General features: G+C 41.2%; 1 protein-coding gene across 1 annotated transcript in view; it reads left to right on the top strand.

Moving 5' to 3' along the window:
- GEN1 (GEN1 Holliday junction 5' flap endonuclease) overlaps positions 1–16,745 on the top strand; it is a 240,191-nt gene extending 223,446 nt beyond the window's left edge. The window contains exon 13 of the mRNA XM_053711236.1: positions 16,549–16,745. Within this exon, the coding sequence (XP_053567211.1) occupies positions 16,549–16,745 (197 nt within the window). The remainder of the gene's footprint in view (positions 1–16,548) is intronic.
- Positions 16,746–18,964: the final 2,219 nt, after the last annotated feature.

Below are 18,964 nucleotides of genomic sequence, written 5' to 3'. Positions count from 1 at the left end.
TTCTCCCTGTCTCCCATCCTTTAAGGGATTTTCCTGTCAACTCCAGTATAATGCACGGTGCCCTGTGTAGAAGAATTTTTCTACTATGGCTCAGAGATCCCGATCCTATGAAAGGTAGCTAGTTCACTTTCAGGACCATGGATATGAGGCTGGAGGTTTTGTTATTCATTTAGATTATTGTCTTATTTAGTAGACTTGCTGTGTTAGCCGCGGACATTGTGGCTGACTTTTTGGTCAGCTGAGATGCCTTTCGGTATCTTAGTGGTACGATCTAGGCGTATAGTTCTGCAGTGGCAGTTTCAAATTATATGTTCCTCTAAACCCTATCTTCCGGTTTTTCCCTTTTTAAGCATGAGACCTTGTTTGGACTTGGTCTGGCGGATTTATTGTCTGACTTTTTGGGAGAAAATTGGTTTTTCTACCTCACGACAAGAGAATAAGTCTAAAGGATATTTATCCTACATTGGTGTGTCCGGTCCACGGCTTCATCCTTACTTGTGGGAATATTCTCTTCCCCAACAGGAAATGGCAAAGAGAGCACAGCAAAAGCTGCCCATATAGCTCCCCCTCTGGCTCCGCCCCCCAGTCATTCTCTTTGCCGCTCTGAACAAGTAGCATCTCCACGGGGATGGTAAAGAGTATGTGGTGTTAGTTGTAGTTTTTATTTCTTCTATCAAGAGGGTAAACAGGCCAAGAAGCCTGCTGCTGCTACCAAGACAGCATGAAGGGGTAGCCCCCGATCCGGGACCGGATCTAGTGAGGGGCAGACTTTCTTTGCTCAGGCTTGGGCAAGAGATGTTCCGGATCCCTGGGCACTAGAAATAGTTTTTCAGGGTTATCTTCTAGAGTTCAAGGAACTTCCTCCAAGGGGAAGGTTCCACATGTCTCGTTTATCTTCAGACCAGATAAAGAGACAGGCATTCTTACATTGCGTAGGAGATCTATTAAAGATGGGAGTGATACACCCAGTTCCAACAGTGGAACAAGGTCGGGGGTTTTACTCAAACCTGTTTGTAGTTCCCAAAAAAGAGGGAACTTTCAGACCAATTCTGGAATTAAAAATTCTAAACAAATTCCTCAGTTCAAAATGGAAATCATTCGAATGATTTTATCAACGATCCAGGAGGGTCAATACATGACTACCGTGGACTTAAAGGATGCGTACCTACATATTCCTATCCACAAAGATCATCATCAGTTCCTAAGGTTCGCCTTTCTGGACAAACATTACCAGTTCGTGGCTCTTCCGTTCGGGTTAGCCACTGCTCCCAGAATTTTCACAAAGGTGCTAGGGTCCCTTCTAGCGGTTCTAAGACCGAGGGGCATTGCAGTGGCGCCTTACCTAGACGACATCCTAATCCAAGCGTCGTCCCTGTCAAGATCAAGGGCTCATACAGACATTGTATTAGCTTTCTTTCATGTAATTAACAAGAGTCCATGAGCTAGTGACGTATGGGATATACATTCCTACCAGGAGGGGCAAAGTTTCCCAAACCTTAAAATGCCTATAAATACACCCCTCACCACACCCACAAATCAGTTTTACAAACTTTGCCTCCGATGGAGGTGGTGAAGTAAGTTTGTGCTAGATTCTACGTTGATATGCGCTCCGCAGCAAGTTGGAGCCCGGTTTTCCTCTCAGCGTGCAGTGAATGTCAGAGGGATGTGAGGAGAGTATTGCCTATTGAATGCAGTGATCTCCTTCTACGGGGTCTATTTCATAAGGTTCTCTGTTATCGGTCGTAGAGATTCATCTCTTACCTCCCTTTTCAGATCGACGATATACTCTTATATTTACCATTTCCTCTACTGATTCTCGTTTCAGTACTGGTTTGGCTTTCTACAAACATGTAGATGAGTGTCCTGGGGTAAGTAAGTCTTATTTTCTGTGACACTCTAAGCTATGGTTGGGCACTTTATTTATAAAGTTCTAAATATATGTATTCAAACATTTATTTGCCTTGACTCAGAATGTTCAACTTTCCTTATTTCCAGACAGTCAGTTTCATATTTGGGATTATGCTTTAATTATCATATATTTTCTTACCTCAAAAATTTGACTTTTTTCCCTGTGGGCTGTTAGGCTCGCGGGGGCTGAAAATGCTTCATTTTATTGCGTCATTCTTGGCGCGGACTTTTTTGGCGCAAAAATTCATTTCCGTTTCCGGCGTCATACGTGTCGCCGGAAGTTGCGTCATTTTTGACGTTATTTTGCGCCAAAAATGTCGGCGTTCCGGATGTGGCGTCATTTTTGGCGCCAAAAGCATTTAGGCGCCAAATAATGTGGGCGTTTTATTTGGCGCCAAAAAATATGGGCGTCGCCTTTGTCTCCACATTATTTCAGTCTCATTTTTCATTTGCTTCTGGTTGCTAGAAGCTTGATGTTTGGCATTTTTTTCCCATTCCTGAAACTGTCTTATAAGGAATTTGATCTATTTTGCTTTATATGTTGTTTTTTCTCTTACATATTGCAAGATGTCTCACGTTGCATCTGAGCCAGAAGATACTACAGGAAAACCTCTGCCTGCTGGATCTACCAAAGCTAAGTGTATCTGCTGTAAACTTTTGGTAGCTATTCCTCCAGCTGTTGTTTGTATTAAATATCATGACAAACTTGTTAATGCAGATAATATTTCCTTTAGTGATGTACCATTGCCTGTTGCAGTTCCCTCAACATCTAAGGTGCAGAATGTTCCTGATAACATAAGAGATTTTGTTTCTGAATCTATAAAGAAGGCTTTGTCTGTTATTTCTCCTTCTAGTAAACGTAAAAAGTCTTTTAAATCTTCTCTCTCTACAGATGAATTTTTAAATGAACACCATCATTCTGATTCTTTGGACTCTTCTGGTTCAGAGGATTCTGTCTCAGAGATTGATGCTGATAAATCTTCATATTTATTTAAGATGGAATTTATTCACTCTTTACTTAAAGAAGTACTAATTGCTTTAGAAATAGAGGATTCTAGTCCTCTTGATACTAATTCTATACGTTTGGATAAGGTTTTTAAAGCTCCTGCGGTTATTCCAGAAGTCTTTTCTGTTCCTAATGCTATTTCTGCAGTAATTGCTAAGGAATGGGATAGATTGGGTAATTCATTTACTCCTTCTAAACGTTTTTAAGCAATTATATCCTGTTCCGCCTGACAGGTTAGAATTTTGGGACAAAATCCCTAAAGTTGATGGGGCTATTTCTACCCTTGCTAAACGTACTACCATTCCTACATCAGATGGTACCTCGTTTAAGGATCCTTTAGATAGAAAAATTGAATCTTTTCTAAGAAAAGCTTATCTATGTTCAGGTAATCTTCTTAGACCTGCTATATCATTGGCTGATGTTGCTGCAGCTTCAACTTTTTGGTTGGAAACTCTAGCGCAACAAGTAACAAATCGTGATTCTCATGATATTATTATTCTTCTCCAGCATGCTAATAATTTCATCTGTGATGCCATTTTTGATATTATTAGAGTTGATGTTAGATTTATGTCTCTGGCTATCTTAGCCAGAAGAGCTTTATGGCTTAAGACTTGGAATGCTGATATGGCTTCTAAATCAACTCTACTTTCCATTTCTTTCCAGGGAAACAAATTATTTGGTTCTCAGTTGGATTCTATTATTTCAACTGTTACTGGTGGGAAAGGAACTTTTTTACCACAGGATAAAAAGTCTAAAGGTAAAAACAGGGCTAACAATCGTTTTCGTTCCTTTCGTTTCAACAAAGAACAAAAGCCTGATCCTTCGTCCTCAGGAGCAGTTTCAGTTTGGAAACCATCTCCAGTCTGGAATAAATCCAAGCCTGCTAGAAAGGCAAAGCCTGCTTCTAAGTTCACATGAAGGTACGGCCCTCATTCCAGTTCAGCTGGTAGGGGGCAGGTTACGTTTTTTCAAAGAAATTTGGATCAATTCTGTTCACAATCTTTGGATTCAGAACATTGTTTCAGAAGGGTACAGAATTGGTTTCAAGATGAGACCTCCTGCAAAGAGATTTTTTCTTTCCCATGTCCCAGTAAATCCAGTGAAAGCTCAAGCATTTCTGAATTGTGTTTCAGATTTAGAGTTGGCTGGAGTAATTATGCCAGTTCCAATTCCGGAACAGGGGATGGGGTTTTATTCAAATCTCTTCATTGTACCAAAGAAGGAGAATTCCTTCAGACCAGTTCTGGATCTAAAATTATTGAATCGTTATGTAAGGATACCAACGTTCAAGATGGTAACTGTAAGGACTATATTGCCTTTTGTTCAGCAAGGGAATTATATGTCCACAATAGATTTACAGGATGCATATCTGCATATTCCGATTCATCCAGATCATTATCAGTTCCTGAGATTCTCTTTTCTAGACAAGCATTACCAATTTGTGGCTCTACCGTTTGGCCTTGCTACAGCTCCAAGAATTTTCACAAAGATTCTCGGTGCCCTTCTGTCTGTAATCAGAGAACAGGGTATTGTGGTATTTCCTTATTTGGACGATATCTTGGTACTTGCTCCGTCTTTACATTTAGCAGAGTCTCATACGAATCGACTTGTGTTGTTTCTTCAAGATCATGGTTGGAGGATCAATTTACCAAAAAGTTCTTTGATTCCTCAAACAAGGGTAACCTTTCTGGGTTTCCAGATAGATTCAGTGTCCATGACTTTGTCTTTAACAGACAAGAGACGTCTAAAATTGATTACAGCCTGTCGAAACCTTCAGTCTCAATCATTCCCTTCGGTAGCCTTATGCATGGAAATTCTAGGTCTTATGACTGCTGCATCGGACGCGATCCCCTTTGCTCGTTTTCACATGCGACCTCTTCAGCTCTGTATGCTGAACCAATGGTGCAGGGATTACACGAAGATATATCAATTAATATCTTTAAAACCGATTGTTCGGCACTCTCTAACGTGGTGGACAGATCACCATCGTTTAATTCAGGGGGCTTCTTTTGTTCTTCCGACCTGGACTGTAATTTCAACAGATGCAAGTCTCACAGGTTGGGGAGCTGTGTGGGGATCTCTGACGGCACAAGGAGTTTGGGAATCTCAGGAGGTGAGATTACCGATCAATATCTTGGAACTCCGTGCAGTTTTCAGAGCTCTTCAGTTTTGGCCTCTTCTGAAGAGAGAATCGTTCATTTGTTTTCAGACAGACAATGTCACAACTGTGGCATACATCAATCATCAAGGAGGGACTCACAGTCCTCTGGCTATGAAAGAAGTATCTCGAATTTTGGTTTGGGCGGAATCCAGCTCCTGTCTAATCTCTGCGGTTCATATCCCAGGTGTAGACAATTGGGAAGCGGATTATCTCAGTCGCCAAACGTTGCATCCGGGCGAATGGTCTCTTCACCCAGAGGTATTTCTTCAGATTGTTCAAATGTGGGGGTTCCCAGAGATAGATCTGATGGCCTCTCATCTAAACAAGAAACTTCCCAGGTATCTGTCCAGATCCCGGGATCCTTGGGCGGAGGCAGTGGATGCATTATCACTTCCTTGGAAGTATCATCCTGCCTATATCTTTCCGCCTCTAGTTCTTCTTCCAAGAGTAATCTCCAAGATTCTGAGGGAATGCTCGTTTGTTCTGCTAATAGCTCCGGCATGGCCTCACAGGTTTTGGTATGCGGATCTTGTCCGGATGGCATCTTGCCAACCATGGACTCTTCCGTTAAGACCAGACCTTCTGTCTCAAGGTCCTTTTTTCCATCCGGATCTGAAATCCTTAAATTTAAAGGTATGGAGATTGAACGCTTGATTCTTGGTCATAGAGGTTTCTCTGACTCCGTGATTAATACTATGTTACAGGCTCGTAAATCTGTATCTCGAGAGATATATTATAGAGTCTGGAAGACTTATATTTCTTGGTGTCTTTCTCATCATTTTTCTTGGCATTCTTTTAGAATACCGAGGATTTTACAGTTTCTTCAGGATGGTTTAGATAAGGGTTTGTCCGCGAGTTCTTTGAAAGGACAAATCTCCGCTCTTTCTGTTCTTTTTCACAGAAAGATTGCTATTCTTCCTGATATTCATTGTTTTGTACAAGCTTTGGTTCGTATAAAACCTGTCATTAAGTCAATTTCTCCTCCTTGGAGTTTGAATTTGGTTCTGGGAGCTCTTCAAGCTCCTCCGTTTGAACCTATGCATTCATTGGACATTAAATTACTTTCTTGGAAAGTTTTGTTCCTTTTGGCCATCTCTTCTGCTAGAAGAGTTTCTGAATTTTCTGCTCTTTCGTGTGAGTCTCCTTTTCTGATTTTTCATCAGGATAAGGCGGTGTTGCGAACTTCTTTTGAATTTTTACCTAAAGTTGTGAATTCCAACAACATTAGTAGAGAAATTGTGGTTCCTTCATTATGTCCTAATCCTAAGAATTCTAAGGAGAAATCATTGCATTCTTTGGATGTTGTTAGAGCTTTGAAATATTATGTTGAAGCTACGAAATCTTTCCGTAAGACTTCTAGTCTATTTGTTATCTTTTCCGGTTCTAGGAAAGGCCAGAAAGCTTCTGCCATTTCTTTGGCATCTTGGTTGAAATCTTTAATTCATCTTGCCTATGTTGAGTCGGGTAAAATTCCGCCTCAGAGAATTACAGCTCATTCTACTAGGTCAGTATCTACTTCCTGGGCGTTTAGGAATGAAGCTTCGGTTGACCAGATCTGCAAAGCAGCAACTTGGTCCTCTTTGCATACTTTTACTAAATTCTACCATTTTGATGTATTTTCTTCTTCTGAAGCAGTTTTTGGTAGAAAAGTTCTTCAGGCAGCGATTTCAGTTTGAATCTTCTGCTTATGTTTTTTGTTAAACTTTATTTTGGGTGTGGATTATTTTCAGCAGGAATTGGCTGTCTTTATTTTATCCCTCCCTCTCTAGTGACTCTTGTGTGGAAAGATCCACATCTTGGGTAGTCATTATCCCATACGTCACTAGCTCATGGACTCTTGTTAATTACATGAAAGAAAACATAATTTATGTAAGAACTTACCTGATAAATTCATTTCTTTCATATTAACAAGAGTCCATGAGGCCCACCCTTTTTTGTGGTGGTTATGATTTTTTTGTATAAAGCACAATTATTCCAATTCCTTATTTTATATGCTTCGCACTTTTTTTCTTATCACCCCACTTCTTGGCTATTCGTTAAACTGATTTGTGGGTGTGGTGAGGGGTGTATTTATAGGCATTTTAAGGTTTGGGAAACTTTGCCCCTCCTGGTAGGAATGTATATCCCATACGTCACTAGCTCATGGACTCTTGTTAATATGAAAGAAATGAATATATCAGGTAAGTTCTTACATAAATTATGTTTTTCTCAGGTCTCACGGGTGGAAGGTGAACGTGGAAAAGAGTTCCCTGTCCCCGTCTACAAGGGTTCCCTTTCTGGGAACAATAATAGATTCTGTAGAAATGAAGATTTTTCTGACAGAGGTCAGAAAGTTAAAGCTTCTAAATGCTTGTCAAGTTCTTCAATCTATTCCTCAGCCTTCCATAGCTCAGTGCATGGAAGTAATAGGTCTAATGGTTGCAGCAATAGACGTGGTTCCTTTTGCTCTAATTCATCTAAGACCATTGCAACTGTGCATGCTCAAACAGTGGAATGGGGATTATGCAGACTTGTCTCCCCAGATTCAAGTAGACCAGTTAACCAGAGACTCACTCCGTTGGTGGTTGACTCAGGATCACCTGTCTCAGGGAATGAGTTTCCACAGACCAGAGTGGGTCATTGTCACGACCGACGCCAGTCTATTAGGCTGGGGCGCGGTCTGGGACTCCCTGAAAGCTCAGGGTCTATGGTCTCGGGAAGAGTCTCTTCTCCCGATAAACATTCTGGAACTGAGAGCGATATTCAATGCGCTCCGGGCTTGGCCTCAACTAGCGAAGGCCGGATTCATAAGATTTCAGTCGGACAACATGACGACTGTAGCTTACATCAATCATCAAGGGGGAACAAGGGGTTCCTTGGCGATGAGAGAGGTATCCAAGATCATCAAATGGGCGGAGGATCATTCCTGCCATCTATCTGCAATTCACATCCCAGGAGTAGACAACTGGGAGGCTGACTATTTGAGTCGTCAGACTTTCCATCCGGGGGAGTGGGAACTCCACCCGGAGGTCTTTGCCCAGTTAACTCAATTATGGGGCATTCCAGACATGGATCTGATGGCGTCTCGTCAGAACTTCAAGGTTCCTCGCTACGGGTCCAGATCCAGGGATCCCAAGGCGACACTAGTGGATGCATTAGTGGCGCCTTGGTTGTTCAACCTAGCTTATGTATTTCCACCGTTTCCTCTCCTTCTCAGGCTCATAGCCAGGATCAAGCAGGAGAAGGCCTCGGTGATTCTGATAGCTCCTGCGTGGCCACACAGGACTTGGTATGCAGACCTGGTGAATATGTCATCGGCTCCACCATGGAAGCTACCTTTGAGACAGGATCTACTAGTACAAGGTCCATTCGAACATCCAAATCTAGTCTCTCTGCAGCTGACTGCTTGGAAATTGAACACTTGATTTTATCTAAGCGTGGGTTTTCAGATTCAGTTATAGATACTCTGGTCCAAGCCAGAAAACCTGTGACTAGGAAAATTTACCATAAAGTATGGAAAAAATATATCTGTTGGTGTGAATCCAAGGGATTCTCCTGGAGTAAAATTAAAATTCCTAGGATTCTTTCCTTTCTCCAAGAGGGTTTGGATAAAGGGTTGTCAGCGAGTTCTCTAAAAGGACAGATATCTGCTCTGTCTGTTTTGTTACACAAACGTCTGGCAGCAGTGCCAGATGTACAAGCATTTGTACAGGCCTTAGTCAGAATCAAGCCTGTTTACTGACCCATGACTCCTCCATGGAGTCTAAATTTAGTTCTTTCAGTTCTTCAAGGGGTTCCGTTTGAACCTTTGCATTCCATAGATTTTAAGTTACTATCTTGGAAAGTTCTGTTTTTGGTTGCGATTTCTTCTGCTAGAAGAGTTTCTGAATTGTCTGCTTTGCAGTGTGATCCACCCTATCTGGTATTCCATGCAGATAAGGTTGTTTTGCGTACCAAACCTGGTTTTCTTCCAAAAGTGGTTTCCAACAGGAATATTAACCAGGAAATAGTTGTTCCTTCTCTGTGTCGAAGAAGGAACGTTTGTTACACAATTTAGATGTGGTCCGTGCTTTAAAATTCTATTTAGAAGCAACGAAGGATTTCAGACAAACATCATCTTTGTTTGTGGTTTATTCTGGTAAGAGGAGAGGGCAGAAAGCTACTGCTACCTCTCTTTCTTTTTGGCTGAAAAGCATCATCCGATTGGCTTATGAGACTGCCGGACGGCAGCCTCTTGAACGAATTACAGCTCACTCTACTAGAGCTGTGGCTTCCACATGGGCCTTCAAGAACGATATGTAAGGCAGCGACTTGGTCTTCTCTGCACACTTTTGCCAAATTTTACAAATTTGATACTTATGCTTTTTCGGAGGCTATTTTTGGGATAAAGGTTTTGCAAGCCGTGGTGCCTTCCGTTTAGGTAACCTGACTTGTTCCCTCCCTTCATCTGTGTCCTAAAGCTTTGGTATTGTTTCCCACATGTAAGGATGAAGCCGTGGACCGGACACACCAATGTAGGAGAAAACAGAATTTATGCTTACCTGATAAATTTATTTATCCTACGGTGTGTCCGGTCCACGGCCCGCCCTGGCTTTTTTGTCAGGTTCCAAATTTTTTCTTTCTATACACTACAGTCACCACGGCACCCTATGGTTTCTCCTTTTTCTCCTAACCGTCGGTCGAATGACTGGGGGGGCGGAGCCAGAGGGGGAGCTATATGGGCAGCTTTTGCTGTGCTCTCTTTGCCATTTCCTGTTGGGGAAGAGAATATTCCCACAAGTACGGATGAAGCCGTGGACCGGACACACCGTAGGAGAAATAAATTTATCAGGTAAGCATAAATTCTGGTTTTTTTCCTTTTTCTTCTCTTATGCAGAGTCAGTCAGATCTTCTAGAGTCCATTTTAAAGTTTTCCTATCTAAGACATATTTCTCCTTTGAGAGTATCTGCAATCCAGGTATGATGAGACATTCCTTGAACTGGGTTCGGGCATTCCTCTCTGGGAGTGATAGTTTCCGTTCCAGTCTGGGAACGGGACCTAGGTGTTTTCCTCTATTTTCTCCGGCTCTGACCTTCAAAATAGTACCATTTTCCTTTGTTTCAGGAGGGTCTATTCATATCGAATTTAGACCTGGAGGAAGTGTTCTTATCGTTCCCATGGTTCAGCATCTTTTCAAATTTCTCAGTCTTGTCAATCTAAGAAGAGGGTGCTCTTCTGGACAATATTTGAGTCAGGTATCATCCTTCCTGGACTAAGATCTCTTCAGGAGGTCAGGTCCAATCTGCTTTTTTATGGATGGCAGATGAATTTGGAGAAGTTTTCATCTACAACTTGGAATTTGTTGGCTTAATAGTTTCTCTATCTAGGAGAAGATTTCTGACAAATGTCAGATATCAAGGATTTATTCTTTTTCTGCCCAGCCATTTTACATCCTGAAGGTTGGGATCTTCCTGAAGTTGATTTTATCTCACTTTCAATGATTTAAATTTAGAGAGCTTGTGGTCAGCTAAAGCTTATGGTTTTTAAAAAAAGGTCCCTCTGGTATAGCTTAGTGGTTAGCACACCTAGCTGGGAAACCAAAGGTCGAGAGTTTGAATCCTCCCACAGGTGCTGGTTCTTTGTGTTATGGCTTATTCGGTCATCAATCCCTTTGCTAATTCCATGGAATGGAGAGGATAAATATTGACTCTCTTCCATGGTGGCTTCTCAGGAATATCTGTCACGGGGCACATATTTCTAGAGACATTCCTGGGTGATGTGACCACAGAAGCCAACGATCTGTGCTGGGAAAAGGTCTGGGTCTTGTTTTCGGCGCAGAAGTGTCTGCTCTCCTACTTAACATTTTGGAGCTGAGAGCGTTTTACAATACTCTGTTAGTCTGGCCTCAGTTGTCTTTAGCTTGATTCCAGTAAGAGAATACCTCTCCAATGGTTTACATCAGCCACCAGGGAGGAACTCTGTGTTTCTTAGCCATGTTGAGCAATTGCGTTCCATAGATATTAAGTTGTTATCTTGGAAGGTTTTGTTTATGGTTTTCTCTTCTGCTTTTAGAGTGTTGGATCTCTGTTTTGTAGTGTGGTTTGCCTTATCATCTTTTCTTTCTTGTAATTGGCAAGAGTCCATGAGCTAGTGACTTATGGGATATACAATCCTACCAGGAGGGGCAAAATTTCCCAAACCTCAAAATGCCTATAAATACACCCCTCACCACACCCACAATTCAGTTTTTACAAACTTTGCCTCCTATGGAGGTGGTGAAGTAAGTTTGTGCTTGATTTCTATGTTTATATGAGCTTCTCAGCATTTTGAAGACCGATTTCCTCTCGGGGTACAGTGAATGTCAGAGGGATGTGAAGGGAGTATCCCCAATTAATATATATGGTTTTCCTCGCGGGAAATCTTTTTCATAGGTTCTCTGTTATCGGTCGTAGAGATTCATCTCCTACCTCCCTTTTCAGATCGACGATATACTCTCATATTCCATTACCTCTACTGATAACCGTTTGAGTACTGGTTTGGCTATCTGCTATATGTGGATGGGTGTCTTTCGGTAAGTAGGTTTTCATTACTTAAGACACTCTCAGCTATGGTTTGACACTTTATGTATTAATATAAAGTTCTAAATATATGTATTGTACTTATATTTGCCATGAGTCAGGTTTATGTATATTTCCTTTTGCAGACTATAAGTTTCATATTTGGGAAAAAACATATTTAGGAAAATATTTTTCTTACCTGGGGTATATGCTTTTTCATAAAATTTTTGCAAGCAAAATTAGGCTCGCAAGGTGCTGATGTTTATTGCGTCATTTTTGGAACGAGAATTGTTTTGGCGTGAAGGTACGTCTCGTGATGCAAATTCGTCTTTTCCGGCATCTTAGTTGATGCAGAGTATGTCATTTCCTGCTGTTGTTGGCGCCAGAAAAAATCATTTTGCGTTGTGCGTCACACTTGGCGCCAAATAATTTCATTATTTAAAACCCCATTCCTATATTCCTCTTGCCTTTTTCTATGTCAGAGGGCTACGCTGTTTGCATTTTTGCAGGTTTTGTTTTTTATGGTTTTCTCTTCTGCTCGGAGAGTGTTGCAACTCTGTTTTGTAGTGTGGTTCTCCTTATCTTCTTTTTCTTGCAGATGAGGCGGTTCTTCGTTCTAATTTAGGTTCCTTTCTAAAGTGGTTTCGGACAGAAAATGTAATCAGGAAATTGTTTTTCCTTCTCTTCGTCATAGTTCTTCTTTTCAGAAGAACGTTTGTTATACAACTCTGAGGTTGTGCCTTCTTCAAATTTTATTTTCAGGCGACTAAGGTAGGGAGATGTGGTGTAGTGGTTAGCTCCATCGCTACTGAAGCAGGAGGTTGTGGATTTGAATTCAGGTAGAGCTCCGGTTTTCTCATCCGTTTTTTCCCCGCTAGTTATCTGCCCTATCTGTTTGTTTCTCTGAGAAATGTTTAGGTGTGAAAGCTTCTGCTTCTTCTCCTTCTTTCTGGTTAAGAAGTTTTATGGTTTTGCCTATGAGTCTCCTGAGGGAATTACATCTCTTTCCTCTAGGACTATCTCTTCTTCGTGGGTTTTTCAAGGCTGCATGTCCTGTCCAAATTTTTCAATTTGGATTTTTTGCCTCGGCTGAGGTTCTTTTGGGAGAAAGGTTCTTCAAGCAGTGGTGCCTTCTGTTAAGGTTACCTGTCTTGTCCCTCCCTTATCATCTGTGTCCTCTAACTTGGGTACTGATTCCCAACAGTAATTAGGATGATTCCATGGACTCACCGTGTCATTAGAAAGAAAACAAAATTTATGTTTACCTGATAAATTTCTTTCTTGACGCAGTGAGTCCATGGCCCTCCCTGTTTTTTCAGACAGTGTATTTGTTATGTTAACCTCAGACACCTTTGCACCTGGTGTTATTCCTCTCTCTCCTTTTCCTTCGGTCGAATGACTGGGGTTTGTGGGAAGAGAAGTGATACTTAACAGCTCTGCTGTGGTGCTCTTTGCTTCCTCCTGCTGGCCAGGAGTGATATTCCCAACAGTAATTAAGATGATTCTGTGGACATATGTTAGACTTGTATTAACACACTATTTCTATAATAATATTATTATCACTAGTATATGCACATATTCTACGTTATATAGACATTAGTCTTTAAATACATACACAGGCATACGTCATTATAGTATTACACTAGAGAGGAAACTGTCAATATCTAGACGAAGGATTATTATTATTTTCCAGCGCATCAATATATATTTAATCTCACAGATGTCTGGTTTGATTATACCACTAGATTAATATTTAACAGATCTATTGATAGGTTGTATATAATTGATATACTTATACATCCATCAATATTCGATTTTATATTTATCATTATTTTTTCGTACACATTCTATTAGTATCTTTTGTACAGTATACGATTGCTAGATTGGATGTTATACTAACAGAACATTTCGGATTTCCAACTATTAATCCATTAGCATATATTTGATTCTGTTGCGCCACTAGAATCATATCCCAATACCCTTTCTCTTTATTTATTCATTCATATATATATATATATATATATATATATATATATATATATATATATATATATATATATATATATATATGTGTGTGTGTGTAAAAATTTTTTGAAAGGGATATGCACTCACCACCTTTCAACATCTGCCAGGGTGCTCTGTAGGAATAACAGTGAAGTAGATGAAAGAAAGCACTCACTGGACTTCAGCAATATGTGAACCAAATAAATTTATTTGTTTCACATATTGCTGAAGTCCAGTGAGTGCTTCCTTTCATCTACTTCACTATATATATATATATATATATATATATATATATATATATATATATATATATATATATATAATATATATGTGTGTGTGTGTATGTGTGCATACATAAAACGAGAGAATTCTCAATGTATCCTTCCTGGTAAAATATTTTATAAATAAATATATATATATATATATATATATATATATATATATATATATATATATATATATATATATATATATATATATATATACAGTGTGTGTGTGTATATATATATATATACATATATACATACACATACACACACACACACACACACACTCACTCATACCCACATGTCACTTTAGTATGTATAGACCCCGGCTGTATTCCAGTATTCTCAGAGTGCTGGAATATTATACCATATGTTAACACTCTCAAGTTAAGCAGTCCCAATATATTTTAGGCATTCCAGAGACCAAACTTGATACAAAGTATTGCCTTTTGGGATTATACACACATCTGTGTCTTTTCACGCCTGTATGGATATAGCACTGTCACCCTTGAAAGTCAGTGTTAATGTGTGGCAGTGTATATTGGTCCAAACACCCCCAATCTGGAAGCTTATTCTTCACTCACTCTGACCACCAATATCCCCACCGAGCCCACTCCTTTCTCACATCTACATGTGCAATGTCACACATCGGCTAGAGTGGTGTGAAGCATGATGCCACTGGTGTTCTCTGGAGCGGTAAATCATGCTTCATTATCTGGCAGTCTGATAGATTCTGTGAGTGGTGGATGTTAGAACAAGACTACATAGTAGAATGCATAGTGCCTACTGTAAAGTTTGGTGGAGTAGAGGTAGTGGTCTAGGACTGTTTTTCAGGGTTTCCGCTAGGCACCTTAGTCCCAGTGAAGGGTCATCTTAATGCTAGAGGATACAAAGACATTTTAGATAATTGAGTTTAGTTTGGTGATGGCCCTTTCCTGCTTATTGTGTGCCTGTGCACAAAGATAGGTCAATGAAGACATGGTTTGACAAGTGGTCTGCAAAGAGCCGTGAGCTCAACCTCATTGAACTCCTTTGGGGTGAATTAGAACAAAGAGTGTAAGCCGGACTTTCTTGTCCAATATGATTGCCAGACCTCACAAATGTTTTTGCTAATGGGGCAAAAAATTTCCACAGACGCATTCCAAAATCTTGTGTAAAGCTTTCCCAGAAGAATTACAGCAATTATAGGCACAAAGGGGGCCAACACCATAATACCATCCATTGTTTTAGAATGGGATATCCAGTAAGCTCATATAGGTGTGATGGTCAGGTATCTACATACTTTTGGCCTTATAGTGTATATAAAGTCCATGCTTTTTCCACCCTTATGGTTACAGTTTCCAAAGCCGCCTGTAAAACAGTTTATGCAAAGTAGCCACATGAACGTCCCTTCATACTTTTACTATATCCATCAGTGTTTAGTAAAAGATCTTTCTTTCTAATGACAGTGAGAGTCCACGAAATCCATTCATAACCTATGGGACATACTTCACCTGGCCACCAGGAGGAAGCAGATACACTCCAAACAGAGCATTGAAATATCCCTCCCACTTCCCATACCCTCCCAGTAGTTCTTTGCCTCGTTTCATGGAGGTAGGCAGAGAGAGGTGCTCTGCTGAAGTTTCTGAATGTATTGTCCTCAATTAATTGTTTCCTACAAGAGAGGACAGGGTAGTTAAGAGCCATGTTATTCTCTAGTTTTGGTGTGTTCTAGCTGCTGGATGTAGCATGTAAGTTCCCATGCCTCCTTCCAGATTGTCTAAGCTATTCTCCCTATTTAGGCAAACAATGTTAGACTTATTTTCTTTTTCATGACCCAGTCTATAGTGAGAATCTGTTGTTTACTTGGTAAGTCCTGTTTCTCCCTTCCTTCCCCTCTAAAGACTTGTTGTCTAAATGTAGGGGACAGTGGACATTTTGTATACAGTACTGGTGCTTAGTTCATTCCCTCACATACATGAATAGGGGGTAACTTGAGTTTATTGCACAAACCAGTTCCTACAATGGAGACAGAAGGTAATGTGTGAAACTAAGATTTCACTGTAGACCTATGGTGGAGGTCGTCAAAGCCTGCATATGTGTTGTAGGAAACACCTTAGAAACGGCACTGGGTCCTCTGTCTGGACTCGCCATTTGGACCCTGTGCACGCTTATATGTTGTGTTCACAACCTCAGTGGGGTTTACACACTGAGACAACAGTTAATACACCACATACAAGAGGGGGCTAAACATTTGTACATTCTTCCCTCCGGTGCACGCTAAGTTTAGGCGCCATTGGTGTTAGGTTTTCTGCAGTATAGGGTGTGCTGGATGATGGAAGGAGACCACGTTGACGTCACGGCTGTTTTTCGCACCTTCCCGTCCCTGCCTCTCTTTCACAGTGAGCTCTATGTGAGTTGCAGTTTTAGACTGGAACAGCAGCAAAGTGAATAGCGCTTTCCTAGGAGGTGGTAAAGCATCTCAAACAATCATTACTTTGGGGGATAATTTTAAGACTTAAAATCTCTTTACACTGGGGTTTATTATTGCTTTCATTATTATATTGACTGTTACTTTGCTGTACATTATGGAGGACTCCACTTGTCCTACTACTTTATTTGAGGCTAATAAATGTATGCTCTGTAGGTTAGCCACAATGTGTCGTCCTGCTCAATTGTGTAGCTAATGCATTACTTCTGTCCTACAGTCTTATTCAGGGGTCCTGGTATCCAGACACCTACAATATCCCCGCCAGCTCAGACTAATACTGGATGCTCTGCGAACTCGCAGATTTTAGTTTGCCCTGATATGCCAGTACTACAGCCCCAGACGGTTGTTCCTATCTCAACATATGCTGTACCCTGCACAATCATTCAGGGGTTGGTGTTTTTCCTCATGACTTAGCAGCCCAATTGAGATCTGTGCTTCCTGCTGCTCTGAGTGCTGTGCCAGTTGCAGGGAAGAGGAAGGCTAAGCATGGTTCCTCTGACTCTAGGACCAGCAGTTCTTTGGGAGCTGAAGCAGTCAGACATATGCAGCTTTCTGAGGTTGACGATTCCTCGGCTAGTTCTGAGAGAGAGTTTTCCATCCTCTAACTCATTCGGAGAGTCAGAAAAGGACTCAGAAGATATTAATTTAAGATTTAAAATTGAACACCAAAGGTATTTGCTTAAAGAGGTATTGTCCACTCTGGGCGTACCGGAGTGTAAACCTTCAGAAGAAAAGCAGGTTTACACATTTGATATGGTGTTTGAACCTAGGTCTAAGACCCCTGAAGTGTTTCCAGTACCTTCATTGGTGCCGGACATTATAACCAAGGAATGGGAAAAACCTGGTGTCCCGTTCTCTCCTTCTCCAAACTTAAAGAAAATGTTTCCTGTACCGGATAGCCATTTGGCAGGAATGGAATACTGTCCTTAAGGTAGACTGTGCCATTTCTATTCTTGCTAAACACACTACTATCCCTCTAGAAAATAGCACATCTTTCAAGGACTCTATGGATAGAAAATTAGAGGGATTTCCGAGAAGGGTCTTCTTCAAGGAGGCTTGCTTTTCCAGCCTGATGTAGATATTGCAGTGTTGGCAGGGGCTGCCAACTTTTGGTGTAATGCTTTGTCGGAAATTATTTTGGTGGAATCTCAGAATTGCATGCAGGCCCCAAAGATGGCCAATTCCTTTATTCTCCAAATTATTCGCCTCAATGTTAAGACCTCTAGCTTTGCGGTGCTCGTTAGATGGGCTCTCTGGTTATAGTCTTGGTCAGCAGACATGGTTTGTAAGTCAAGGCTATCTCTGGCATTTAAAGGTAAATCCCTATTTGGGCCAGGTACTGATTCTTTCATTTCTACTGTCACTGGTGGTAAAGTGGCCTTTCTGCCTCAGGACAAGAAAGCTAAATCTAAAGAATGTCCTATGGGACATTTTCGCTCCTTTCATCAGAACAAGACACAGAGGAGCACTGCAACAGCCAAGTCTGAGACGCCCAGGAGTACCTGGAAACTGAACCCGCTTTGGATCAAGAACAAGCAACATAAGAAATTGACCCCTGATAACAAGTCTGCATGAAGGGTCGGTCCCCAAGTAGGGGACAGGTTATCTCGGTTCCAGGAAGTTTGGGGTCAGTCCGATCAGGACCCTAGGGTTCTGGACATTGTATCTCAGAGATACAAAATAGGTTTCCGGTCTCGCACTCAAAGGGTCGGGTTCCTACTTTCAATCTCAGGGAGGCCGTAAAAAAATAACAACCTTCCTACGATGTGTAGACTATCTGGTATCTATGGGAGTTGTCCCAGTACATTTGACAGAGAGAGAAGGTTCTTACTCAAACCTATTCATTGTTCTCAAAAAGGAGGGAACCTTTCTTCCCTTCTTAGACCTGAAGTTCTTCAACAAATTCTTAAGGGTACCTTCCTTCAAAATGGAGACCATCAGGTCCATTCTTCCTCTTGAACAGGAGGGTCAATTCATGACGACTATAGATCTGAAGGATGCATTCCTTCACATTAAAGTTCATCGAGATAATTACGGTAGCTACGTTTTTCTTTCCTGGATAAGCATTAACAATTTATAGCTCTCCCATTTGGTTTAGCTACGGCTCACAGGATCTTTACAAAGGTGCTAGGATCCCTCCTTGCTGTAGTCAGACTACAGGGGATTGCTGTGGTGCCATACTTGGACAACATCTTGGTTAAGGTGCCATCTTTACATTTAGCAACATCTCACCTTCCTGGGAGATCTTAACAGATGCAAATTTGACAGGCTGGGGTGCTGTGTGGCGTTCTCTGATAGCTCAAGGCATCTGGCGCCCAGGGGAAGCAATCCTACCAATCAACAATCTGGAGCTCTTCAATCGTTGCCCCAGTTATGTTCTGTCCAGTTTATTCGATTTCAGTCAGACAACTTCAATACGGTGGCCTATGTCAATCACCAGGGCGGAACTCGCAGTTCTCTGGCGATGCGAGAGGTGTCTTGAATCCTTCTATGAGCAGAGACTTCTCAATGCCAGATATCAGCCATCCACATTCCTGGTATGGACAATTGGGAAGTGGATTTTCTGAGCAGACAGACTCATTTGCTAAACCAGGAGGTGTTTTGCGAAATCACCTTCATGTGGGGGTGCCCAG

Source organism: Bombina bombina, chromosome 4 (genome assembly GCF_027579735.1).
Source record: "Bombina bombina isolate aBomBom1 chromosome 4, aBomBom1.pri, whole genome shotgun sequence".
NCBI classification, from domain to species: domain Eukaryota; kingdom Metazoa; phylum Chordata; class Amphibia; order Anura; family Bombinatoridae; genus Bombina; species Bombina bombina.
Note: the sequence above shows the minus strand (reverse complement) of the source record. Positions and strands in the feature narration are given on the sequence as shown.